At 41.6% G+C, this 27,162-nt stretch overlaps 1 protein-coding gene across 1 annotated transcript in view; it reads left to right on the plus strand.

Moving 5' to 3' along the window:
* Positions 1–27,162, plus strand: part of LOC125459228 (uncharacterized) — a 119,030-nt gene that overhangs the window by 87,164 nt on the left and 4,704 nt on the right. The window contains exons 6-9 of the mRNA XM_059651987.1: positions 20,098–20,225; positions 23,518–23,746; positions 24,224–24,545; positions 26,127–26,240. Coding sequence (XP_059507970.1) covers positions 20,098–20,225; positions 23,518–23,746; positions 24,224–24,489 — 623 coding nt within the window. The 3' untranslated portion in view covers positions 24,490–24,545; positions 26,127–26,240. The remainder of the gene's footprint in view (positions 1–20,097; positions 20,226–23,517; positions 23,747–24,223; positions 24,546–26,126; positions 26,241–27,162) is intronic.

The raw sequence follows: 27,162 nt of genomic DNA on the forward strand, positions 1-27,162 counted from the left end.
CATAGTGTTCAGGGGTGTGTACCTTAGGTAGGGTATAGGATGATGGGCCTGAGTGGAATGCTCCAAGGGTCCGTATGGACTTGTTGGGCTGAAGGGCCTGTTTCCACACTATAGAGGTTCTATGATAATTCTTTACTTTGCTGAATTGAATGAACCTCTTGGACAACTTCTGAGGCAGGATCAGAATAATATTTGAATAAATATTACTTGCGCTTATTCTTTCAAATTGAAGTGATGCTTATTTCACATTTTGAAATGTAATAGTGGTTGACCCACCTCATTCACAGGTCAATGAACAAACTTACTTCAGATCCAATGTAATGGGATCAGACTGTATCACTATTTTCAAACCAACAGAAAGAAGCTGAAATCATGGTTGGAGGTTTAGTTATGTGATGAAGAATGTACTGAGATCAGAATGTTTTGCTTGGAGGTCAACCATGATACAATAACCAATAACCCAATCCTGCGGAAATACTTTGTATAACATAGGCATATCAACATTGTCAGTGACTTCTTGTTGTACAACCAGCAGTTGGGCATCCTCAGGAAGACCCACCAGGGCATCTGGATGTTTTCACATCAGGCCGGAAGATTATTGTCAACATGTGTGAAATACCTTCTGCTCGCTTTTGCCACCCTGGAAAAAAAAAAGCCAGGTTCTGGATGGAACTTCTGGAACCTGGGCTGCAGTGTCATTCTGACTAAAATGCAGAGCCCTCCGGACAAATCCCAGCAAAGAAGTCTTATAAATCAGGGACAAAGAAAACAGTAGAGATGGACAGGTGAAAATGACAGAAGGATGGAAATTGGGAGCCAAAACTCATCATGTATTCTTAAATGAAGCCCAGACATTCATGTCTATTGAAGCAGCTGCACCAAGCAAAAATATTGGAAGTTTGGTAGCTCTTTGTCTTAGATCTGTCTTGTCAGTTGCACAATATTTATTTACATGTAATAAAGAGGCTTCGAGTACTTGTAACTTCTGCAATTGAAGATGTCACTGACTTTATAGGGTAGTAGAATAAAGAAGATTCATATTAAGAAACTTGTGGATGAATAACTAGATTTTTAAAGCCTTTATACACATGGCATCATTGTTATGGAATTCATGTAATTCTGTACATAGGCATGGCAGGACCATAAGTAGATATGGAGGGTATGAGGGTTATTGGCTTACGTGAGGGTCCATTGGGGGCAGGTGATGGGGAAATTATAAGATATTTTGAACTTATGATCAAAAAGGCTTCCTCATCCGGATTATAGTTCACAACACTGTGGAGAGGCCATGAACTGTGCCCGTTTGCAAACGAGTTTTGGTAGGTAGCTGATCAAACATGAGTAAGGAAATAGAGAACAAAGAAGGTGAACAGCATAAAAGAGATTGGATATACAAAGGGAGAGAAGAGTAGAACTTTATTAATGCAGAGGATTGGTAGTGAATTCAATTAGAATTTTAAAAAGATTCAGGTGCTGGGAATATGGAAGGTTGAGAAAAATTTCCAGTAGAACCTACACATTCCCAAGAATCCCTTCATATCACCGATTTTGTTGTGGGAATGAGAATTGGGCTACTTTTACCCTTTGTAAAGGCCATATCTTTTTATTTTCAGATACTTCTAATTGTGACTGAAATGGGAAAAAAATTGGCTTTAAAAACCAAGGATAGAACCATAGAATTTTATAATACACAAAAGGAGGCCATTCCACCCATCATGTATGTACCACCTCACAAAAGAGCTACCCAGCCAACCTCATTCTGCAGCCCTTTCTCCATAGCACTCTAAATTCATCATAATTCATATGAATATCAGCTCTCTTTTGAAATCTTCTGTGGAATCCACTTGCACCACTCTCTCAGGCAGCGCACGCCAAATCCTAACAACTCACTGAGTAAAGTTTCTGCTTATCTAACTCCTAGTTGTCTTCTGGCGATCTTGAAATTGTGCCCGCTTGTTACTGATGTACCAACGAGTGGAAACAGAATATCGTCTTTACCCTGTTGAAATTGTTCATAATTACAAACTTCTCAGTAAAGTTACCTCTTAATCTTCTCTGCTCCCGAGGAGAATAAATTTTATTTTCATTAATTTTTCCTTGTTCCTGGTTTCATTGTAATAAATCTGCATTCTCTCCAGAGGTTTAGCATCCTTCCTTAAATAAGGTGCCCAGAACTTAACACAATTCTCCAAATATGGTCTGAATAATGATTTGTAGAGATGTGGCTCACTTCTTTGCTTTTATATTATATTATATTATATTATTAACCCAAGGATCCCATAAACTTTCTCAACAACTGTCTCAACTTCTGGCCACCTTCAGAGAATTATGCACTTGAACAGCAAGCCCCCTTTGCTCCTGTACTCCCCTCACAGCTGTATTTGAGCCTGTATTTTCTCTCATTTCCTCACATCCCAATGCATTGAAATTCATATGCCAGGTGTCTGTCCGTTTGGCCAGCTTATCAACGCCCCTCTGAAGTTGTTCAGCGTCATCCTCATAATTCATTATTTTCCCTAGCTTTAGGATTGTAAGTTAAAGTTGAAGAATTGCTGTACTTTTTTAAAGCAAGTAACATGACTCTCATTGTAAGTGGTGTTTACATAGCTGCTTGTTCAAGCTCTTGTGCAGGGTGCTGTCTATGAATGGAGGTTTGGGCAACAAGGAGCTGACTAATGACCGTTGATCAGTGACAGAGGCCTCCTGCCTGCCAGCAACTATACCATTAATTCCTAAATGCTTAGGAGTGTGAATGTTTGGCAGAAATAATTAGACCTCCAAAAAGTGGGAATTTTGTTTCTGCTCTACAGTAAAAACCTTGAGTCAGATGAAGGCCTGAAGGAAGACATTTTATTTTCCATCAGCCATTGCTGTAATATGTAGGCCTAAATGTGTAAAACAGATACTTAATAAATGTGAACCAGCCACTCTGTACCTTTTCCAGCAAATGAAAGTATCAAGAGAGGGGGATCAAGGAGCAGAAGCACCATCTTGTGAATCCTACGAATAGGGATCACTGAACTGCCTTACCAGACTTTCCCTCCACCCAGCACACCCTTTTGTTTTCTCTCTGTCTGCATCTGTCTAAGAGACTCTTGATAGTTAATGTGCATTATACAGTTTTTGCTGATAAGTTGTATGTCAGTAGTTCATAATTGTATATCTGTAGCTAGAATCTGTTTATATGCATTAAATAGTTGTTCTTGTTAAGTACAGAGCCTGGTCTGTGTTTTCTGTCAACCTGGGTCTACAAGGAAGATAAATTTGGGAGTTTTGCATATATTTATGATATCTTTAACTTTTGGGATGACTCTGGGAATAGTGGAGATTGATTTCCAATATTCTACTTCGCTGAGGGGTAACACTTTGCTTCCCTGGACAGTACATATCTTTCACCCAGTATGTGCCCTGGACAGGTGATTGAGTTTTAGTAAACTTGTGCCTTGCAAGATTGGCCACTTGGCACTGCTGGGTGTTCCTTTTCACCCAGAACACAGCACTGACCTGAGCAATCTATGTTCTGGCTGCCTGTGCTTGGTGGTGTGGCTGTCTGCCATGAAAGGGCTTGCCTTCCTCTCCATGGCTTTGTCTACGAACATAATTAAATACCTGTCCCTGAAGCGGGAGCTAGCTTATTCAGGGCGATGTCTTTGGTGACTAGGCTTGAGAAACACAGAGGGATTGTTCTTAGTATTGTGCAGCTGGGTTTTAAATATGACACTGGACATGCATATGCCAATGGTCTTCAAACACTTTCACTCTCAGGCTGTATATAAGGCTATAAACATACACACCAGCCTAGTTATGAAATCCATGAAGCGAAGACTTGAGATTGTGTGAAAAAATTCTGCTCTAGACCTAGGTGTTCCAAGTGCCATGAATGAATGCAAGTTGGAAAACTCTATTTGTGAAAATCTTTAATTGCCAAAAGAAATACCATATTGCTGTAATACCATCCTTGCCATGTGAGGATCAAAGCAGAAGGGAATAGCATCTCAGTGGTCAGTGCTGCAACTTCACAGTGCCAGGGATCCAGGTTTGTTTCCAGGCTTGGGTGATTGTAGAGTTTGCACATTTTCACCGTGCCTGTGTGGGCTTCTGCTAGGTGCTCCAGTTCCTTCCCACAGTCCATACCAAATTGCCCATAGTGTGCAGACTAGGTAGATTTAGCCATGGCAAAAATGTAGGGTTACAGGGAAAGATTGAGGGTTGGATCTGGATGGGATGCTACTTGGAGCGTTGGTGCAGACTCGATGGGCAAAATCACCTCTTTCTGAACGCTAAGGATTTGATGAAAGATGGTCAGTGATTTTCTGCACTGCACACTGGGGAATTACACCATCTTTCTCTGTGCTACCTCCTTATTGATAAAACCTAGGATCTTGTATTAACCATGCTCTCAACCTGTTCTGGCAACTTCAATAAGTAATGCACATAAACCCCAAAACCTTTCTGTTCCTGAATACCCTTTTGAATTTTAGGCTTTATTTTACATTGTTTCTCCACATTTTGCCAAAATAAACCACTTCACATTCTCTGTAATAAAATTAATCTGCAACCTATTCATCCATTCCACCAATCTCTGTTATTTTGAAATGTAACAATGTGTTCCTCACAGTTGACAATGCCTCCAAGTTATGTGTGATCCTCTAATTTTGAAATTATCCCCTATACATCAAAATCTAGGTCATCAAAATATTTCAGGAAAAAAACAGGGATCCTAACACTGACACCAGGGGAAATCTTCCTCCAGACCGAGAAGCAACCATTCACTGCTACTCTCTGTTTTCTGTCATTCAGCCAATTCTGCCTCTATGTCGCTGATGTATCTTTTAATTATATTTTATTTATTCACTCATGGGACATGGGCATCACTGGCTGACCAACATTTATTACCCATCTCTAGTTGCCCCTCATCAGGTCTCTTCTTGAACTGCTGCAGTTCCTATGATGTAGTTAGACCCACAATGTTGTTAGAGAGAGACGCTGAAGGAACAGCAATATATTTCCATGTCAGGATGCTGAGTGGCTCAGAGGGGAGCTTGCAGGTAGTGGTATTCCGATGCATCTGCTGTTCTTATCCTTCTAAATGGAAGTGGTCATGGGTTTGGAAGGTACTGTTGGAGGATCTTTGGTAAATTTTGGCAATGCATCTTGTAGATAGTACATGTTGCTGTTACTGTGCATAGATGGTGGAGGGAATGGATGTTTGTGGATGTGGTGCCAAACAAGCACTGAGTGGTGTCAAGCTTCTTAAGTGTTGTTGGAGCTGTATCCATCCAAGTAAGTGGAGAGTATTCCATAATACTACTTATTGGTGCCTTGTAGATGGTGGACAGGCTTCGGGGAATCAGGAGGTGAGTTACTCCCAGTAGTATTCCTTACCTCTGAACTGCTCTTGTAGCTTATGTGTTTACGTGATGAATCCAGTTGAGTTTCTGGTCAGTGGAAATCCTCAAGATATTGATAATGGGGTATTCATTGATGGTAACACCATTGATTATCCAGTGATAGTTGTTAGATCTTCTCTTATTGGAGATGGTCAATACTGAATATTTTTATTACTTGCCCTTGTCAGCCCAAACCTGAATATTGTCCAGATCTTAAATTGGTGATAGAAATGCCAGCCTTGGGGTTAAGTGCTTCACTTGTGAGATGTGGGAGGTCCGTGACGCTTCCAGCATCACAGACGACTACAGCTGCATGAAGTGCACCCAATTGCAGCTCCTCATAGACCGCATAGATAGGTTGAGTAGCATGATCGATGATTTCCCTCAAGGCCCCAGCAATTTCCTCCCTTGCCTCTCTCAGTATTCTGGGGTATATCCCATCAGGCCCTTGGGAGTTGTCTACCTTAGTGTTTTGCAAGACCCCCAATACCTCCTCCCTTTTGATCTCAACATGACCCAAACTGTCTATACACCCTTCCTCAGACTCATCATCCACCAAATCCTTCTCTATGGTGAATACTGACGCGAAGTACTTATTTAATACCTTGCCCATTTCCTCTGGCTCTGCACATAAATTCCCTTCCCAGTCCTTGAGAGCCAACCGTCTACCTGATTACCCTCTTACTCTTTATATATGTATAAAAAGCCTTGGGATTTTCCTTAATCCTGGTGGTCAATGACTTTTCATGACTCCTTTTAGCACTCTAGAACTGAACACAATATTCCAAGTGTGAACTAACCATGGTTTTGTAGAGCTGCAAAATAACCTCGCGGTTCTTAAACTCAATTCCCCTGCCAACGAAAGCCAACACACCACGTGCCATTTTAACGACTCTATCAACTTGGGTGGCATCTTTGAGGACTGTATGGACATGGATCGCAAGATCCTTCTGTTCCTCCACACCGCCGAGAATCCAACCATTAACCCTGTATTCTGCATTCAAATTTGACCTTCCAAAATGAATAACTTCACACTTTTCCAAGTTGAATTCTGTCTGCCACTTCTTTGCCCATCTCTGCATCCTGTCAATGTCCTGTTGCAACCTACAACTGACCTCCACACTATCCACAGCTCCACCAACGTTGTGTCATCAACAAACTTACGAGCCCATCCTTCTACTTCCTCATCCAAGTCATTAATAAAGATCACAAAAAGCAGAGGTCCCAGAACAGATCCCTGTAGATCATCACTGGTCACTGAGCTCCAGGCTGAATACTTTCCATCTACAACTACCCTCTGTCTTCTATTAGAATGCCAATTCTATATCCAGACATCCAAATTTCCCTGGATCCCATGCCTCCTTACTTTCTGAATGAGCCTACCATGGGGAACCTTATCAAATGCCTTGCTAAAATCTATAAACACCACATCCATTGCTGTACTTTCATCAATTTGCTTTGTCACATCCTCAGAGATTTCAGTAAGATTTGTGAGGCATGACCTATGCCTCACAAAGCCATGCTGACTATTTCTAATCAAACTGTGCTTTTCCAAATAATCATCAATACTATCTTTCAGAATCCTCTCCAATAATTTGCCCACCACAGAAGTAAGACTGACTGGTCTGTAATTCTCAGAATTATCCCCATTCCCTTTCTTGAACAAAGGAATAATATTTGCTACCCCCCCAATCATCTGCTACTACTCCAGTGGACAGTAAGGATGCAAAGATCATTGCCAAAGACGCAGCAATCTCTTTCCTCATGTCCTGTAGTAACCTTAGGTATATCCCATCTGGCTCAGGAGATGTATCAATCCTCATGTTTTTCAAAATTTCTAGCACATCCTCCCTCCTAACATCAACCTGTTCGAGCATATCAGCCTGTTTCACGCTCTCCTCACAAACTATAAGTTCCCTTTCACTGGTGAATACGAAAGCAAAGTATTCATTCAGGACGTCCTCCAACTCCACGCACAAGTTCCCCCCACTATCCCTGATCAGCCCTACCCTCACCCTGGCTATCCTCTTGTACTTCACATAAGTATGGAACGCATTGGGGTTTTCCTTAATCCTATCCACCAGGGTTTTTTCATGCCTCCTTCTAGATCCCCTAAGTCCATTTTTCAGTTCCTTGCTGGCTACCTTGTAACCCTTTAGAGTCCTGTCTGATCCTTGCTACCTAAACCATAAGTGACCTTCCTTCCTCCTCTTGACTAAATGTTTGACATGTCTTGTCATCCAAAGTTCCCTCACATTACCATCCTTGCCTTGCCTAAGTGGGACAAACCTATCCAGCACTCATAGCAAGTGCTCCCTAAACAGCCTCCACAATTCTGTTGTGCATTTCCGTGAGAATATCTGTTCCCAGTTTGATGCTCCGCAGTTCTTGCCTAATAGCATTGTAATTCCGCCCCCTCATTAAATACTTTCCCATACCATCTGCTCCTACCCCTCTCCATGACTGTAGTAAAGGTCAGAGAGTTGTGATCACTATCATCAAAATGCTGTCCCACTGAAAGATCTAACACCTGGCCTGGTTCACTGCCTAGCACTAAATCCAATATTGCCTCCCCTCTAGTTGGCCTATTGACATATTGAGCCAGAAATCCTTTCTGGAACACCTGACAAGATCCACTCCGTCCAAACTATTTGAACTTAGGAGTTTCCAGTCGATATTAAGGAAGTTAAAGTCACCCATGACAACAACCCTATTACTTCTGCACCTTTCCAAAATCTGCCTCCCAATCTGTTCCTCAATGTCTCTGTTGCTACTGAGGGGTCTATAGAAGCCTTTCAATAAAGTGACTGCTCCTGTCCTGTTTCTGACTTCTACCCATACTGACTCTGGACAAACCCTTCTGCACAACCTCCCTTTCTGCAGCTGTGATACTATCCTTGATTAGCAATGCCCCTACTGCACGTCTTTTACCTCCCTCTCTGTTTCTTTTGAAACATCTGAACACCGGAACATCCAATAACCATTCCTGCGCCTGTTTTATCCAAATCTTCGTAATAGCCACAACATTGTAACTCCAAGTACTGATCTGTGTTCTAAGTTCATCATCCTTACTCCTGACATTTCTTGTGTTAAAATAGACATACTTTAACCTGTTGCACTGAGTGCAACTTTGCCCTATCAACTGTCTGTCCTTCCTCACAAACTCTCTTCATCTGCCTGTACACCAGCCACCCCATCCTCTGATCCATAGCTCTGGTTTCCATCCCCCTGTCCAACTCGTTTAAACCCTCCTGAAGAGCTCTGTTAGTGCCCCTCCAGTTCCTGGCAACTGTGGTTTTCCCCTGGTAAGTCATCTCCCCCCAACAGTATCCAAAGCAGTATACTTCTTATTGAGGGAAACAGCCACAGGGGATCCCTGCACTATCTGCCTGTTCATTTTCCCTCTCCTGAAGGTCACCCAGCTACTTTATCATGTAACTTGGGTGTGACTACCTCCCTATAACTCCTGTCTATTACACCCTCAGCCTCCCGAATGATCCGGAGTTCATCCAGCTCCAGCTCTAGTTCCCTAATGCGGTCTGTGGGAAGCTGGAATTGGGTGAATTTCTTGCAGGTGAAGTCAGTAGGGACACTAGTGGTGACCCTTACCTCCCACATCCCACAAGAGGAGCATGCAACTGCCCGAGCTTCCATCTTCTGTGCTCTAGATTGCCAAAAGTGATAAAGAGAAAGTAAAACAAAGCTTACCTTCCCAACTCTCCACACAGAGTCTTTATTTTGGTTAGAGAAGGAGGTTGGGTGGGAGACATTACAAGTATAGTGTTTTGGGTTAAGCCACTGCTGGAATATTAGTTCACTTACCCAGCAGTCCCCATGTCCACATTTGCTTCTGCTCAGCCTTCATTCCGCCTGTTTATGAGACGAGTTTTTTATCGGAAGTTTTTTGTACCTTCTCTTCCTGGCTGCCCCCTGGCTTGTGCTGTCACCTCTCCCGCTGCTGAAATCTTGCCAAAATCTGTTCTTCTATCTCCCACTGGCTGTTGGGAGGCCTATAGTAAAGCCCAAACATTGTGATTGCACCCTTCCTGTTCCTGAACTCTACCCATATGGCCTCGTTGTATGAGCCATTCAAGATGTCATCCCGCAGTACAGCGGTGATATGCTCCTTAAGAAGTAGTGCAACTCCCTCAGCCCTTTTATGTCCCCCTCTATCACAATTGAAACATCTGTATCCTGGAATGTAAAGCTGTCAATCCTTTTCCTCCCTTAACTAAGTCTCTGTAATAGCAACAACATTATAGTTCCAAGTATTAATCCGAACTCGAAGCTTATCTGTCTTACCCTTTACACTTCTTGCGTTGAAACAAATGCAATACAGTCCACCAGATCTGCTTTGATCAACAACCACGCACTGCGTGCTCTTCCTCTGAGTCTTACTGGATCTACTCTCTAGTTCCCATTCAGTCAATTCACCATTGCCTTGGTTCCCACCCCTCACCCCCCGCCAAGCTAGTTTAAATCCTCCCGAATGACATCAGCAAACCCCCCAGCCAGAATATTTGTGCCCCTCCAGTTTAGATGCAACCCATCCTTCCTGTAAAGGTACCACCTGCCCCAGAAGAGATCCCAATGGCCCAGATATCTGAAACCCTCCGCCCACACCATCTGTTTAGCCATGTGCTGAGCTGCACTATCCTCTTATTTCAAGCCTCCCTGGCACGTGGCACAGGGAGTAATCCCAAGATTACAACCTACCAGAAGGATGTGTTGATTTGGAGAGGGTACAGAAAAGATTTGCCAGGATGGTGCCTGGTATGGAGGGCATTAGCTATGTGGAGGTGTTGGAGAAACTTGGGTTGTTCTCACTGGAATAACGGAGGTCGAGGGACAATCTGATAGAGGTCTACAAGATTATGAAGGGCATGGATAAAGTGGACAGTCAGAAACTTTTTTCCAGGGTGGAAGAATCAGTTACTAAGGACCATAGGTTTAAGTTATGAGGGGCAAGGTTTAAAGATGATGTACGAGGCAAGGTCTTTTACACAGAGGGTGATGGGAGCCTGGAACTCGCCGCTGGCGGAAGTAGTGGAAGGAGATACGATAGTGACTTCTAAAGGGAGTCTCGACAAATATATGAAAAGGATGGGAATAGAGGGATATAGTCCCCAGAAGGGTAGAGGGTTTTAGTTGTCACGGGCAGCATGTCGGTGCAGGCTTGGAGGGCCAAATGGCCTGTTCCTGTACTGTAATTTCTTTGCTCTTTGATGCATTTGAACATGGACTGCTTCAGTATCTGAGTTGTCGTGAATGGTGCTGAATATTGTGCAATCATCGGCAAACACCCACATTTCTGACCTAATGATGGACGAAAGATCATTGATGAAGCAGCTGAAGACACCTGGGCGGAGGACACTATCCTGAGGAACTCTTACAGACATATCCTAGAGCTGAGATGACTGACCTCCAACAACCACAGTCATCCTCCTATGAGCCAAGTTTGACTCCATCCCCTGGAGAGGTTTTGCCCTGATTCCTGCTAAGGCTCCTTGGACTGATGCCACGCTCCGTCAAATGCAGCCTTGATGTCATGGGCTGTTACTCTTAACTTACCACTGGAATTCAGCTCTTCTGTCCATGTTTGAACTAAGGCTATAATGAAATCTGGAGCTGAGTGGCCTTGGTGGGACCCAAACTGGTTGTCACTGACTAGGTTATTGCTAAGTAGGTATTCCTTCGTAGCACTAATGATGACACATTCCATCATTTTAATGACAATCAAGAGTAGATTGATCGGGTGATAATTGGCTGGGTTGGATTTGTCCTGCTTTTTATGAACAGGACATAATTTGGCAATTTTCCACATCTTCGGGTAGGCCACAGTGTCGTAACTGTACCGAAAAGCTTGTCTAGGGGTATGGCAAGTTCCGGAGCACAAGACCTCAGTACTATTGTCAGGATGCTATCAGGGTCCATTGCCTTTGCAGTATCCAGTGCCTTCAAACATTTTTGACATCATATTGAGTGAATCCAATTGGCTGAAAATTGGTATCTGTGATGCTGGGGACCATTGGAAAAGGCTGAGATCATCCACTTGGCGCTTAGAACATAGAACAATACAGCGCAGAACAGCCCCTTTGGCCCTCGGTGTTGCGCCAACCTGTGGACTAATCTAAGACCATCCCCCTACACTATCCCATCATCATCCATATGCTTATCCAAGGACTGCTTAAATGCCCCTAATGTGGCTGACTTCACTACATTGGCAGGCAGGTCGTTCCATGCCCTTACCACTCTCTGAGTAAAGAACCTGCCTCTGATATCTGTCTTAAATCTATTACCCCTCAATTTGTAGCTATGCCCCCTCGTACAAGCTGACGTCATCATCCTCAGAAAAAGACTCTCACTGCCCACCCTACCTAATCCTTTAATCATCTTGTATCTCTCTATTAAATCCCCTCTTAGCCTTCTTCTCTCCAATGAGAACAGACCCAAGTCTCTCAACCTTTCTTCATAAGGCCTTCGCTCCGGACCAGGCAACATCCTGGTAAATCTCCTCTGCACCTTTTTCAATGCTTCCACATCCTTCCTGTAATGGGGCGACCAGAACTGCATGCAGTATTCCAAATGAGACTGCACTAGTGTTTTGTACAGTGGCTGAAGATTGCTGCTAATGCTTCAATCTTACCTTTTGGGCTAATGTTCTGTCCTTCCATTATTAAGGATGTAGATATTTATGGAGCCTGTTGTTCCAATGAGTTATTTAATTGCCCAGCACCATTCATGACTGGATGTAGTAGGACTGCAGAGCTTGGATCTGATCCACTGGTTGTGGATTGCTTAGCCGTCATTCACTTGTTGCTTATACTGTTTGGCATGCAAGTAGTCCAATTTGGTAGCTTCACCAGGTTGAAACCTCAATTTTAGGTATGCCTGGTGCTGCTCCTGGCTTTCCCTCCTGCATGCAACTGTTGATCAAGGATTCATTACTGTGGCATATGTGGGGCTATGAGGTTACAGATTTTGCTGAGTACAATTCTGCTGCTCTTGATAGCCCACAATGCTTTGTGGATGCCCAGTCTTGAGTTGCAAGCTCTGTTCAAAGTCTGTCCCATTTAGCACAGTGATAGTGCCACAACACAATGGAGAGTATTCTCAATGTGAAGGATTGACTTTGTCTCCACGGGGACTGCGCAGGGGTCACTCTTACCAATACTGTAGTGGACAGACATGTTTGTGGCCAGCAGATTGCTAAGGATGAGGTCAAGTATATTTTTCCCTCTTGTTGGTTCCCTCATTAATTGTTGCAGACTCAGTCCTAAAGGACCCGACTGAAAACAACCAGTGCTAAAGAGCACAGCAGATCAGACAGCATCCGTGATGAAAGAGCAAGCTAACATTTTCAGTCTAGATGACTCTTCTTCAGAGACTTGAAATGTTAGCTTGCTCTCTGTCTATGGATACTGCCTGGCACACTGTGATCTCCACCATTGTTTTCGATACGGATTTCAGTATCTGCAGTAATTCACTCCTTTAGAATCCAACCAGCTTGATCAGTCGAGCTTCTGCCAATTTACTCTTTGTGATAATTATTGAAGTGCCACACCTAGAGTACATTTTGTGCCCTTTCCACCCTTAGTGTTTCCTCCAAGTGTTCGACATAGAGAAAGACTGATTCATCGGCTGAGGTAGGCCGGTACATGGTAACCAGCAGGATATTCCCCAGCCCATGTTTTACCTAATGTCAAGCGGTCTCAAGTTGATGTTGAGGACTCCCCACATAACTGTCTCCTGACTCTATACCATTGTGCTGCCAACCCTGCTGCGTCTATCCTGCCAGTGGTTAGGACATATTCAAAGCTGTTGATAGTGATATCTGGGACACTGTCTGTGATATATGATTCTGTGAGTATGGCTATGTCAGGCTGTTGCTTAACTAGTCTGTGAGACAGCTCTCCCAACTTTGACACTTGCCCTCAGATGTTAGAAAAGAGGACTTTGGAGGTCCACAGGGCTGTTGTTGTTTATGGTGCCTAAGTCGATCCCAGATGGCCCATTTTGTTTCATTTCTTCTTTGTTAAAAAATCACTTGATAGTGATTAATATAACTCTGGCTTGCTAGGCCATTTCAGAGGGCAGCTCAAAATCAACCACATTGCTGTGAGTCTGGAGTTACATCTATGCCAAACTAGATAACGATGGCTGATTTCTCTTCCTGAAGGCCATTAGTGATGGTCATCAGTAGATTTTTAATTCCAGACATTTTTATTGAAATGAAGTTTGAACCTGGGTCCCTGGAACATTAGCCAAGTTTCTGAATTAATAGCCTAGCCATAATAACTCTAGGTCATTGCCTCCCTTGAGTGTAGATCATTTAGGACTGAGGTGAGGAGAGATTTCTTCACCCAGAGAGTGGTGAGCCTATGGAATTCTCTGCCACAGGGAGCACTTGTGGTCAGAACTTTGAATGTTTTCAAGAATGAGTTAGATACAATTCTTATGGCTCAAGGGATCAAAGAATATGGGACAAAGCAGGAACAGTGTACTGAGTTGGATGATCAGCCTTGATTGTATTGGGTGGTACAGCAGCCTTGAAGGGATGAATGGCTTACTCCTGCTTCTATGTTCTGTGTTTCTATCATTGGAATATTGTTACAAGGATACTTTGTGTGTTTGGACAGGGCACCCAGGTCATGGAGTGGACCAGGCTACATCTGAGGGCTGCCAGCTTATTCTTCCAATGCACATCCATTCCACATCCGAGATAACAAAGTGTGGAGCTGGATGAACACAGCAGGCCAAGCAGCATCTTAGGAGCATAAAAGCTGATGTTTCGGGTCTAGACCCTTCATCAGAAAAGCGGGATGGGGAGAGGGTTCTGAAATAAATAGGGAGAGAGGGGGATGTGGATCGAAGATGGATAGAGGAGAAGATAGGTGGAGACGAGAGTATAGGTAGGGAGTAGGGAGGGGAGGATGGACAGGTCAAAGGGGCGGGATGAGATTAATAGGTAGGAAATGGAGGTGCGGCTTGAGGTGGGAGGAGGGGATAGATGAGAGGAAGAACAGGTTAGGGAGGCGGGGACGAGCTGGGCTGGTTTTGGGATGCAGTGGGGGGAGGGGAGAGTTTGAAGCTTGTGAAGTCCACGTTGATACCATTGGGCTGCAAGGTTCCCAAGCGGAATATGAGTTGCTGTTCCTGCAACCTTCGAGTGGCATCTTTGTGGCACTGCAGGAGACCCAGGATGGACATGTGGTCTAAGGAATGCGAGGGGGAGTTGAATTGGCAGGTGCAGTTGTTCACCTCCTTACCTTGTCTTTTTTTGCATTTTGCACCTTCAGCCAGAGATACTAGACTACATTTAGTTTGCCTTGTGGATGTAAACTCAGGAAGCCTGTCAAAGTTGTCAGCAGTCCTCAATTAAGCCAAGGCAGATCACCATTAGTCAGAAAGTCATGGCACAGTACCTCAAAGGCAGCCTCTGAAACCAGCCCAGGCATTTGGACATGGTCTGTCAGCCATTTGGAGAGTTGAGAGACATTGCTTATAAATTTGTTGTGAGTGACAGTTTGTCAAATGCCTTTTTGAAGTTCATGCACATGCCATTGTTCATTTTGCTTCATATATCTTCTCTATTACCTCTTTAAAAAATCTGCAGATGGCTAGTTCAACATGATTTGCCTGTAATAACTCTGTGCGGGCTTCTTTCATTAATCTGCACTTGTTCAAGTGGCTATTAATAACTGGCCTATGGATATGGGGCTCATTTTTACACTTATTTTTGAATAAGGGTGTAACGTTTCCAATTCTTCAGTCCTCTAGCACCATCCGTGAATCAAAGGAGGATTGGAAAATTATAGATGATGCCTCCTCAACCTACCTTAACATTCCTCTGCATCTTGTGTGCATATCATTTGAACCTGGTGTTCTAACAACTTTAAGTACAGACAGTCTACCCAATACCTCCTCATTGTCAATTTTAAATGCATATTGTGTCTGAACTATTTCCTCTTTCACTAAAACTTAAATAGCATCTTCTTATTCAGTAAATACATCCAAAGTATTAACAACAACAAAAACAAAAGTTACTGGAAAAGCTCAGCAGGTCTGGCAGCATCTGTGAAGAAACATCCAGTTCTGAGGAAGGGTCACCGCACCCAAAACGTTAATTCTGATTTTTTTCTTCACACAGCTTTTCCAACAACTTGTGTTTTTGTTCCTGATTTACAGCATCCGCAGTTCTTTCAGTTTTTATTTTCCAAAGCATTACTGTTACCTCAGCCATGCACCCTGTATTCATATGTAAATCCAGTTTTTGTCCCTGTTAGCTTCATTTATCTTTCTTGTTACCATTTTATAATTTAGACATAGAATCACGGAATTGTTAATAATTATTGAAAACTTATTTTTTTTTGTTAGCTATAGGTCTTTTCTCCCACTCTTGATGTTTCTCTTAATTCCTTCTTGCAATTCCCTTTGAACATTTTTACATTGAGCCTGATTTTCAGTTATATTAATTAACATCTGCCATAAGCACACAGTTTTCCATCAATCCACTATTGGTCACACATGGCATCCATTGTACCCTGTGATTATGGCAAGGATGTACCTATCCTTTTGCTCCATTGACCAGTTCAGATGGGTAGTCCTAATGTCTTCACTAAACCTCTTGGCTTCTCCAATTCCTTCTCCCTAAAACCCACTTCTGCTTACGATTTTGTTCAGCAATCGTCATATCTAATGTTGTTTTTCGGTTTCATTTCCTCATTCTGGCCTGAGTACAATTTTTTGAAGTACCTTTGGGTTTTTTTTCCTACACAAAAGGCATGAGGTAAATGCAAATCATTGTTGCTGATCCGGATGCTATGGCCCTATTAATGCAGTCAGGGACAATGACTTCTGATGACCATTCCTGTGTTTCTGCTGCTTGCAGTTCAGGAGAAATCAGTGTCCAAATATGGCTACAAGGTTATGTAACACTGTGCTTAAAACTGTACTGTGAATTGATAAACAGAAGGAATATTGACGCCTAGCTAAAGATATCCTATGATATAGGAGAAGCTGTGTATGTCTGACATTTATTAATACTTAAGCTTTGTTCTTTATATTGTTTAATATTGAATTGAAGGTTCCCTTTTTGGCCCATAGTAATTCTCTTCTTTAGGTGTGGAAGTTAAATGTCCAACTGCTTGTGACAAAAAATAAATTACTGTAATTACTGATGGAACTCTCAAACGTTATTGCATTTCTTGCCTTACACTATTGCATGATAGTGAGGAAGAAGGATTCATCATAGTAGTGAGGAAGGATTCACAAAGGGGATAAACCAATCATGGTCAGCCAAGAAAGTTAAGAGTAGTATCAAATTGGAAGAAAAATATGCAGAATACCAACGATTAATGGTAAGCCAGAGGATCGGAAAAGATTTTAAAAAACAAGTAAAAAAATAGCCTAATAACAAATAAAGAGGGAGAAAATAGACCTTGAAGGTAAATATCAAGTAATATAGAAGAGTTGGAAACACATATGCTAGCATTTTGTGATTAATTAACAAGGACTCTAAAATACCTCTGTGCTATAGTTTCTTGCAGTCTTTCTCATTTAAATAATATTCAGCTCTTCCATTCTTACTACCAAAGTCCATAATTTCATGTTTTCTTATATTATATTCCCGCTGCCAAGATCTTCCTCGCTCACTTAACCTGTCTATATCACTCTACAGATGTCCGTGTAATCCTCACCACTTGACCTTCACCTATTTTTATGTCATCTGCAAACTTGGTGATAGTAAATTTATCTCTCTCATCAAGATGGCAGCAGACTAGGACGTTCCAATCAGTTTTCCTTCACTCCTTCTGTTTATTTCACATTTCTTTCTCTTTTTCTACCTTTTTTTCTTTTTTTTGGTGTTTTCCTTCTCTTGGTGTTCACCTCCCCTGTGGTAAAACTTCGCCTAGCCTAATAGCAAATAAAGAGGGAGAAAATAGACCTTGAAGGTAAATATCAAGTAATATAGAAGAGTTGGGAACACATATGCTAGCATTTTGTGATTAATACACAAGGACTCTAAAATACCTCTATGCTGTAGTCTCTTGCAGTCTTTCCTCATTTAAATAGTATTCAGCTCTTCCATTCTTACTACCAAAGTCCATACTTTCATTTTTTCTTATATTATATTCCCACTGCCAAGATCTTCCTCGCTCACTTAACCTGTCTATATCACTCTACAGATGTTTGTGTAATCCTCACCACTTGACCTTCACCTATTTTTGTGTCATCTGCAAACTTGGTGATAGTAAATTTATCTCTCTCATCAAGATGGCAGCAAGACTAGGGCGTTCCAATCAGTTTTCCTTCACTCCTTCTGTTTATTTCTCATTTTCCAACTTTTTTTTCTTTTTTTTTGGTGTTTTCCTTCTCTTGGTGCTCACCTCCCCTGTGGTAAAACTTCGCTTGGTCTCTTGGCAATATATTGGCCAGTCTCTTGGTGATTCATAATGGTATCTTGGTTTGATGTGCAAGTGCATCCTGCTGGGGCATGCTCCCAAGGCACCAAGGGAATTTGGAGAGGCAGCAGTTTCAGCAGCAGCGATGGTATCTGTGGTGGCATATCAAGAACAGGCAGCTGAGGCCTCCTGGAGAGAAAGATGAGTGGAGGGCTCATGAAAGACTGTTGAATTTTTAACTTATTCCTTTATTTTCCTAGTTTAAACTATGAAAGATTTCAATGTAACTATTACCCTATTTCCTTATTTTTCTATTATTCTATGAAGTAGTGAATAACTTTTTCACTCTTGTGTCTCTTACTATTTATACCTAAGTTTTTTTGTACCTTGTATCTTTGTACCTAATATGGTGCCATTTGTCGCAACATGATACACTTTTCACTGTCCTCCTGTACTTTTGTATTTGAATACACATGACAATAAAATCTAAATCTAAATTTAAATCTAAGTCTGCAAAGGCTGAGTCATTAACTATGGTCACGTTTGAGATAGATTTTTAATTTATAAGTGAATCATGGGTTATAGGAATGAGCAGGACAGTATTGAGAGTTATCAGATCAGCCATCATTTCAACGAATGGCACAGCAAGATCAGTGGGCCAAATGGCCTACATCTGCTCCTATATCTTATGGTCTTATGCAGTAAAGTGTGAATCCACAGTGGTTGCTAACATATAGGGCCTACGTTTGTTCTGAATGAAAACACAGGGTGTATGTCGTAGAGCTGATATTTATGTGAAAGGACTAAAATAATTTTGGTATGCACTGAATTGTGGCACATTCCTTCTATTGGAAGGTGCTATGCTGACACATCTCTTTCAATCTACTACAGGCTGTTTTCATGACATAGTGGAACAGATGGCAGGCAGAACAACACACTGTATTTGGTGCAAAATCAATCAGAGTCCAATAGCACAAAACATTTAAATTGTATTCAAGAAAGAAACTTTGAATGAAGTCAGGAAATACCACAGCAAAACCCAGCAAATTTCTGTCAGGCTAAATCACACATCAAGCCAACTGGTCTCCAGAAGGAAGATAACAAAGTGTGGAGCTTGATGAACACAGCAGGCCACACTTTGTTATCTTGGATTCTACAGGCACTGAGAAGAAGAACATAAGAACATAAGTTTTTATTGTCACTGATAGGCATTCTATAGTTAGAGATTCACACAAATACCTAGTTATATTAATCAATAAGATTAGTGATTGGTGAGTTTGTACACTACTGGCCTGAAATATTGAGCCAGTCATAACTGATGCACCGATACCATTTTGACAAGTTTTCTCATCACTTATTTTCTGTACTCTTCCCCATCCTGCTGTTCAGTTCTGCTTTTAAATATATGGCTCCATTTCAATGGTGCTGAACAGTAATACTAAGGTGTGATGGCATACCTCAGAGAAATGAAACTGTTTGCAGTATTTGCCAATAAGAACATTTATACCAGCTGCCTGAATTTCTAGATCAGTGCAATCTATGGTAGGCTAAGACAATATTTTTATTTTAAATCAAATAACTGCGTCACATTCTTTCCCATCTACTCCATACCCTCCTGGACTACTTCACAGTAGTCCTCTGCTGCTACACACTCCTCCTCATCTACTTCACACTTATCCTGAATGGCTTTGCACTCCTCTCTGCTTCACAATGCTCACGGCCTACTACACAGTGCTCAACTGCTCCCAATTTCCCAAACATTTGGAATCATATGGATTTACAGCATTAGATCGCCCAAAATCAAACTTCACTGACAAGACACTTTCTAGGAGAAGATAACTTAGTTCTGTGAAGATGCTGTCATTATTTCATACATTGTGAAGAGATTACTTTTACGATCATACAGTCATTATGAATTATAATGTCTTTGATTACAAAATAATATTTGACAACTCAATTTTTTTTAACAGATTGTCTTGGAATTTGATTACTTTAATATTCGACCATTTGTAGCCTGCCTTCGTGATCACCTATCAGTTTATGAAGGCTCTGATTCTGATATCAGAGTCATAAGAAGGCGAAGTTGTGGCAAGCTAGCTCCAGCGGCAATCTCTTCTGAATTTAAAATGCTACTTGCACTTTTTACTGATGAATCAAAACAAGCAAAGGGATTCAGTACTAAGTATCGATTTAGTAAATATTTTGTTCCAAATATTATTGCAAGTTGTTCTGAATTACATGGAAAAATGTTTAAATTCATTCTTTTGTCAGTTGCTTAATTTCTCTGTACTTTCATTTTCAAGTTCATTGTGCAGAAATGTTGACCACATCAGCTGGAAATTACAAAGGTAAAATTGATTATCGAGGCTCTGACTCCAGTTTTGAACAGTCAAATTGTATTTGGCTCATCCAAGCTCATTGGGGACATAAGGTAAACATATATAATATTGAAGAAAAAAGGCAATGTATTCTTCAAGAAATTTTAAATTAAGTTCATATTTTGTCATTTGTTGTTCTTCTATAATTTATAGTCCATCATTCATTATCTGAAGCAACATAATTTCATAAATAATTTTTGAATACTTACTGAATAAATACGTGAAGGGGAGAAAGTTGCAGGTATATCGGGAAATTGTGGATGGATCTTACCAACATCCTGGAGGTTACCATTGACAAGACTAAACTGAAATTGAACTAAACTAGCTATGTGAACACTGTAGTTACAAGAGCAGGTCAGAGGCTATGAATTCTGCAGTAAGCAACTCATCTCATGATCTATACAGTGCTGTTAGGGCATTCCAGTGTTTAGTGAGGAGAGAGTGTTACAGTTCCACATCAGGGTGGTTGCTTTGGGGAGATCTTGCAAGCAGTGTTGGCATGGATCTGCTGTCTTGTTCTTCTGGATGGAATTGGTTTTGGGTTTGGGAGCTGCTGACAAAGAAGCTTTTCTGATTTTCTGTGTACTCCTGTTAATGGTACACCCTGCCCACAATGTGAATTGTTGGTGGAGGCAGTGGATATCAAACATAACTCCAAAGCCTGTCCACCATCTACAAAACACAGAGTCACCCACACTCCCCAAAGAATAAAACAAAAAAAAGCTAATATAAAGCCTCTTTCAGAGAGCCGGCACAAGCACAATGGACCACTTGGAGCAGTCGATGAATCACCTGGAGGAAACCCATGGAGATATGAGGAGAGATTGAAAACTCCACACAGTCACCTGATATTGGAATCAAACCTGGGTCCCTGAGACTGTGAGGCAACGGTACTAACCACTGAGCCTTTGTACCACACAATTAGCAGGCAATGATTTTCTCCAAAAAGAGAAAATCTAACCATACCACCTTAGCATTCAGTGGTATTATCAGTACAATTTCTGCAGCATCAACATTCTGGGCAACACCAATTGACCAGAAACTCAACTAGACCGGCTGTATAAATGCCTTGACTACCAGAGAAGGTGAAATGATTGATATGTTATGGAGCTTTATATAGAACATAAAACATAGAAAAGTACAGCACAGTACAGGCCCTTCAGCCCACGATGTTGTGCCGTGGAATATTCCTAATCCAAAAATAAAATAACCTAACCTACATTCCCTGCTGTCCATGTGCATGACCAGCAGTCGCTTAAATGTCACTAATGACTCCGCTTCCACGACTACCACTGGTAAACTATTCCATGCGCTCACAACTCTCTGGGTGAAGAACCTCCCTCTGACGTCTCCTCTGTACCTTCCTCCCAACACCTTAAAACTATGACCCCTTGTGGCAGTCAATCCTGCCCTGGGGAAAAGTCTCTGGGTATCAACTCTATCCATGCCTCTCATTACCTTGTACACCTCGATCAGGTCACCTCTCTTCCTGCTTCTCTCCAGAGAGAAAAGTCTGAGCTCAGTCAACCTCTCCTCGTAAGACAAGCCCACCAGTCCAGGCAGCATCCTGGTAAACCTCCTTTGCACACTCTCCAAAGCCTCCGCATCTTTCCTATAATAGGGCGACCAGAACTGGACACAATATTCCAAGTGTGGTCTCACCAGGGTTTGTAGAGCTGCAGCATAACCTAGCGGCTCTTAAACTCGATCCCCCTGTTAATGAAAGCCAAAACACCATATGCTTTGTTGTATCTTTTAGGTTAGAAAATCTTTTGAAGAAGATAGAGTAGTAAATTTGAGGCAAGTTACTGAGAAGATTTAAGTTAAATAACAATAAGAACAAGGAGCAACCAAGAGTAAAAATATTTACCTAGAAAAAGGATCATTTCAGTCAGTTGAGGGAATTGGCATGAGTAAGTTGGCAGTTATAAGATGGAGCTGTGGAGGAGGTGATTCTAGGAATATTCCAAGGTGCAAGGAAGGGACAACAAAAGCTATAGCCTAGACGAGAAAGAAGTTAGAGAGTGGGATGAAGCAGGAAAAATATGTATGGTAGATGTCAGCTTGATAATACAACGTAGACTGTAAAAAAAAGAGAAAAAAACTGAAAAAGGTAAGAAAAGGTATTGTACTAAAATAGATAGATTTCCAGTATTTAAAATTGGTAGAAAATTGGAATACTGTTGTTAAATAGCAGTTATTGTTAGGTCAGTTATTAATTTATACTCTGAGATGGTGCTGAATGATTTGGGGTGGAGGATAGTTTATAAGTTTTGCCATAGATCAGCAATGATCACATTAAAGTGGAACGGACTCAAGGGTCTAAATGGCATCTTGCTGCTGCTGTGTTTCTATATTAACAGAAAAAGGATGGTCAGAGGAAAGGTGAGAACAATTAAAGGTAGAAATGGAGATTTTAAAATAACTGATGCACTAAAGGAATACATAGAACATTACAGCACAGTACAGGCCCTTCGGCCCTCGATGTTGTGCCGACCTGTCATACCAATCTGAAACCCATCTAACCTACACTATTCCATGTACATGTTTTGGAGTACTTTACCCAAGGTATGAGATGCTGGATCAATGGTTTTAGAAAAGCAATGTAGAGATAGTAGTAGAAAGCTTGGCATGACTTAAATTCAGTGTATTGCCTGATTTGAATGAAATGCTGCCAAGGTTGCTAAGATATGTATTGGTAGAAATTGCAGACACTGGTCACAATCTTCCATCGTCCTTCGACAATGCAGGCCAACATCAAAGGACTAAAACAAAAGGAAAGATTGATTTATTTAGAGCATTTCACAGACCCCTGATGTATCAGAGTGCTTTAGAGCCAATTCACTTCTTTTGAAGTGTAGCTGTTGTTCTAATATTGGAAACATAGGCATCAATTGTGCACAGCAAACTGCCACAGCGATGGGATAATGGTCAGATAATCAGTTTTTGATATTGATTGATGGATAAGTATTGGCCAGGACGCTGGGGAATAACTTCCCTACTTTCTCTGAAACATTGCCACAGTATTTTTGTTCCAGCCACCTGAGAGACCATACAGTTTAAAGTAACATCTGCAAAAGGACACCTTCAGCGGTGTAGCAATCCCTCAGCACTGCAATGTCAATCTTGATTTTTCATTTTCAAATCATGAATGGGATTTGAACACAAACTCTTTCAATTCAGAGGCAAAAGTTCTACCAACTGAGTCAGTCACAACTGACAGTGTGAAATCCATTGTATTTTGTATTCTTGGCAAATCAGGAACTAAGAATTAGAAGGTCATTTTAGTTGCATATTTTTATGAAAAGATATAAAGATGTTACTATTGTTGATGTTCTTTAATAGATTCTTTTGAGAGTTACTGCTCACAACCTTGAAGAATCTGACCAATGTGCAAAAGCATATTTGCTTATTCGTGATGTTGCTGAAGGACCTCCCATCTTCAAAGCAAAGATTTGTAAAACAACACCAGCATTTATAGTAGATGGAAAGGCACTTATGGTTGAGTTCTATCATCCTGGGACACCAGACCGTCCTGGATTTACAGCTCAGTATGCTGCTGTTTATAGCACAGGTAAAATAAAGCTCTCAGAAACACACTGACTTGAATATCAAGACGATCATATTGTTGTCACAAGTAGAAAACATGGAGAACAACTCTGATTTAATCAAGTGATCAAATATGGATTTCTAAAAGGCAAAATTAAGTCAATGCTGAAAATATAAAGCGAAAACAAAATTCAAAAATATAAATCAAGCAACAACTATAAAGAGAGAGTTAAAGTTTCAGGGCAATGGCTTTTCATTAAAGGTTATGTCAGGAGGTCAACTACAGATTTACAACCTTGGTATCCAGAGACACCCAAACAGAGCTGATAACACCCTCTTAAAATACCATCTTTAAAATTCTTGATGGCCTTCAAAACTCCATTTTATGTGATTCTTCTACCCTATTAATGTAGTAGGACATTTACCTGTATTCCTATAATAAAACACTATGCTAACTGTCATGAACTGTTTCCAATATTTGAGCTGATTTATCTCATTTCAGTGAAGTTCATTTACTGGAAATGTGGACAAAAGTTCCTGAACGTCTTCATCATGGTACAGCACCACCAACTGACGTCAGTGAATAAGTACCATCTCTTCTGTTGTGTTTCCATGTCACAACAACCACACTTGTCACAACACCAGTCACATTTTGTGAAAGAACAGCAGGCATTGCTGGAGAAACTGGCACCATCTGTGAAGAGAGAAGTGGAACTAATGTTTTGGATCAACCATGATTCTTCTGCAGAATTAAAGAGTGCAATCTGACACAAACAAGGCAAGAGGAATAAACCATCACCCTATATCCCACATCTCTGTAGCAGGTAGGACTTGAATCCATGCCTCCAACTCAGAGGTAAAGACAGCAACACTGTGCTACAAGTGCGCATCCCACTACTCTCTAGCATAAATTAAACATACTTCCACTTGTTACCAAGGTCACCAATTAAATCGCTAATCTCGTTTCATCTGGGAATCTCCATCCATCATTACTACTAAGCTCACAGACCCCCAACTCTGCAGAGCCCACTTTTACCTCTTTCCCAAAATCCACAAACAGGACTGCCTGGGAAGACCTGTTGTTTCCGCCTGCTCCTGCCTCACAGAACTCATTTCTTCTTACCTTGTCATATTTTTCCTCCCCTTGTTCAGTCCCTTCTCACTTACACCTGCAATTCTTCTGACACTTTATATTTGCAGGCTCCTGCCACCTCCTCTTTACCTTACCTCTCCACCATCTGGTTCATCTCAGGGCTCTCCACATATTCCTGCAAAAAAGGCCTGAACCTCATCCACCACCAGCCTCCGTCTGCCTGGTCAATCTTGTCCTTACTTTGAACAACTTCTCCTTTAACTACTCCCACTTCCTTCAGTTCGGAGGGGTAACTATGGGCCAGTTATGCTTGTCTCTTTGTGGTGTACATGGAATATTCTTTGTTCAAGTCCTACTCTGGTCCCCACTGACAACCCTTTCTCCGGTACATTGGTGACATCATCGGAGCTCTCATCCGGAACTGGAAAAATTAATATATTTTTTGTTTCCAATTTCCACCCCACTCTGTCCTTCTCCTGGTCCATCTCTGACACCTCCCTTCCCTTCCTTGACTCCTCTGTTTCGATTTCTGGGGATTCACTGGCCACTAATATCACTACAAACCAACTAATTCCTACAGTTACCTTGACTATACACCCTACTTCCTGCAGACTCTGTACCATTCTCCCAGTTCCTATGTCTCCATTGCACATGTTCTGATGATGCCAACTTTGACAAGGGAGCCTCCAAAGTGTCCTGCTTCTTCCTCAACTAAGAACTCCCTGGCATCCATTGTTGACAGGGCCCTCAACTGGGTCCGACCCATCTCCTGCACTTCAGCCCTCACCCCCTGTCCTCCCTCTCGCAACAGCGATAGGGTTCTCATGGTCCTCACCGATCATCCCACCAGCATCCTCATTCAGAGGATTATCAACCATCACTTCTGTCATCTCCACCAAGATGCTACCACCAGATGTATTCCCCTCCCCTTCCTAGTTAGCTTTCCACAGAGATTGTTCACTCTGGGACACCTTGGTCCATTCTTCCTCCACTGTCAACACCTCTCCATACCCTAATGGCACCTTCCCAAGCAACTATAAGAGTATTTTAGCTGTTTACTGCAGATACTATTTGGATCAGCACAACTCTTGTGCAACCTTGAGTTTTGCTTCCTGTGGTCTAAATTGCATCAAGTCCTATTAATCCATCACCCCATGTATTTGTTAACATGCAATGGGCCCCCAGTTATGCAATGCCTTAATTTTGAAGTACACATTCATGTTTTAACATCCCAATTGTAATCACTATATCAGTGATTGCTGTCACTTGTACTGCTAAGGCCTCAGTCTTCAAGATTTTTTATTCATCACAGGATGAGGGTGTCACTGGCTAGCAGGGGATTTATTGCCCATCCCTAATTGCCCAGAAGACAACTACGAGTCAGCCACATTGCTGTTGGTCTGAAGTCACATGTAGGCCAGATCAGGTAAGAATGACAGTTTTCTTCCTTAGAAGACATTAATGAACCAGATGGGTTTTGCTGACAATGAACTCATTAGACACTTAATTCAATTTTTTTTGTATAGAATTCAAATTCCACCATCTGCTGTGGCAGGATTCAAACCAGGGTCCCCAGAATATTACCTAGGTCTCTGGATTAATAGCCCAGTGATAATATCACTAGACCATCGACTCCGCCCTAAAATGCACTTTAAAAACTACATTCAGCCATGAATTAGTAATCTTCCTTAATGTCTCTTCATGGTTTGCCATCATATTTTGCTTGACAACATCGATTAGAATGGTTTGCTATGTTTGACATACTACATAAGTAGTTGTTATTAAGTCACTCCAATGGCTGCTAAACAGCACCAGAGGATGATAGATACAACTAGGAGATAGCCAGCCATGAAGGTTTACTGTCAGAGTGGATTGTCTTGAACCTCCATACAACCCATACTTGTGAAAGCCAGAAGTGCTAGGAAACTGCATTACTCCAAAAAGACAGTTTACAACCTACTTGAAGTCAGCTCTTTACTCTACGCTAGTGAAGATTACACAGTATTTAAAAACAATGGTTTCAAGGTCAGTATCAACTAGCAGGTACATTCTTCACACATGCCAACCAGTTTATGGTCTTGTTTCTGGATACCAGTATTAATGCTTGTCTATAGATTTGTGAGGTTCCATTGGGTTTGCTGAATCCTGGGTGACACCGATCTGGAACTTTAATCTTTTTCAATAGAAAAGCTAAACTACACAAATTGTAGGCAAGCATCACTATAAAGTGGTGCAGGTAAATAACTGTTTCCTGGTAGCTTATGCTTGTATGATCTCTATATTCAGAAATTCTCACCCTTATTTAAACAAGATGGAAAGACTGGCTGTTGTTGAAGACACTAATGATA

This window comes from Stegostoma tigrinum, chromosome 17 (genome assembly GCF_030684315.1).
Source record: "Stegostoma tigrinum isolate sSteTig4 chromosome 17, sSteTig4.hap1, whole genome shotgun sequence".
Classification (NCBI taxonomy): Eukaryota; Metazoa; Chordata; class Chondrichthyes; order Orectolobiformes; family Stegostomatidae; genus Stegostoma; species Stegostoma tigrinum.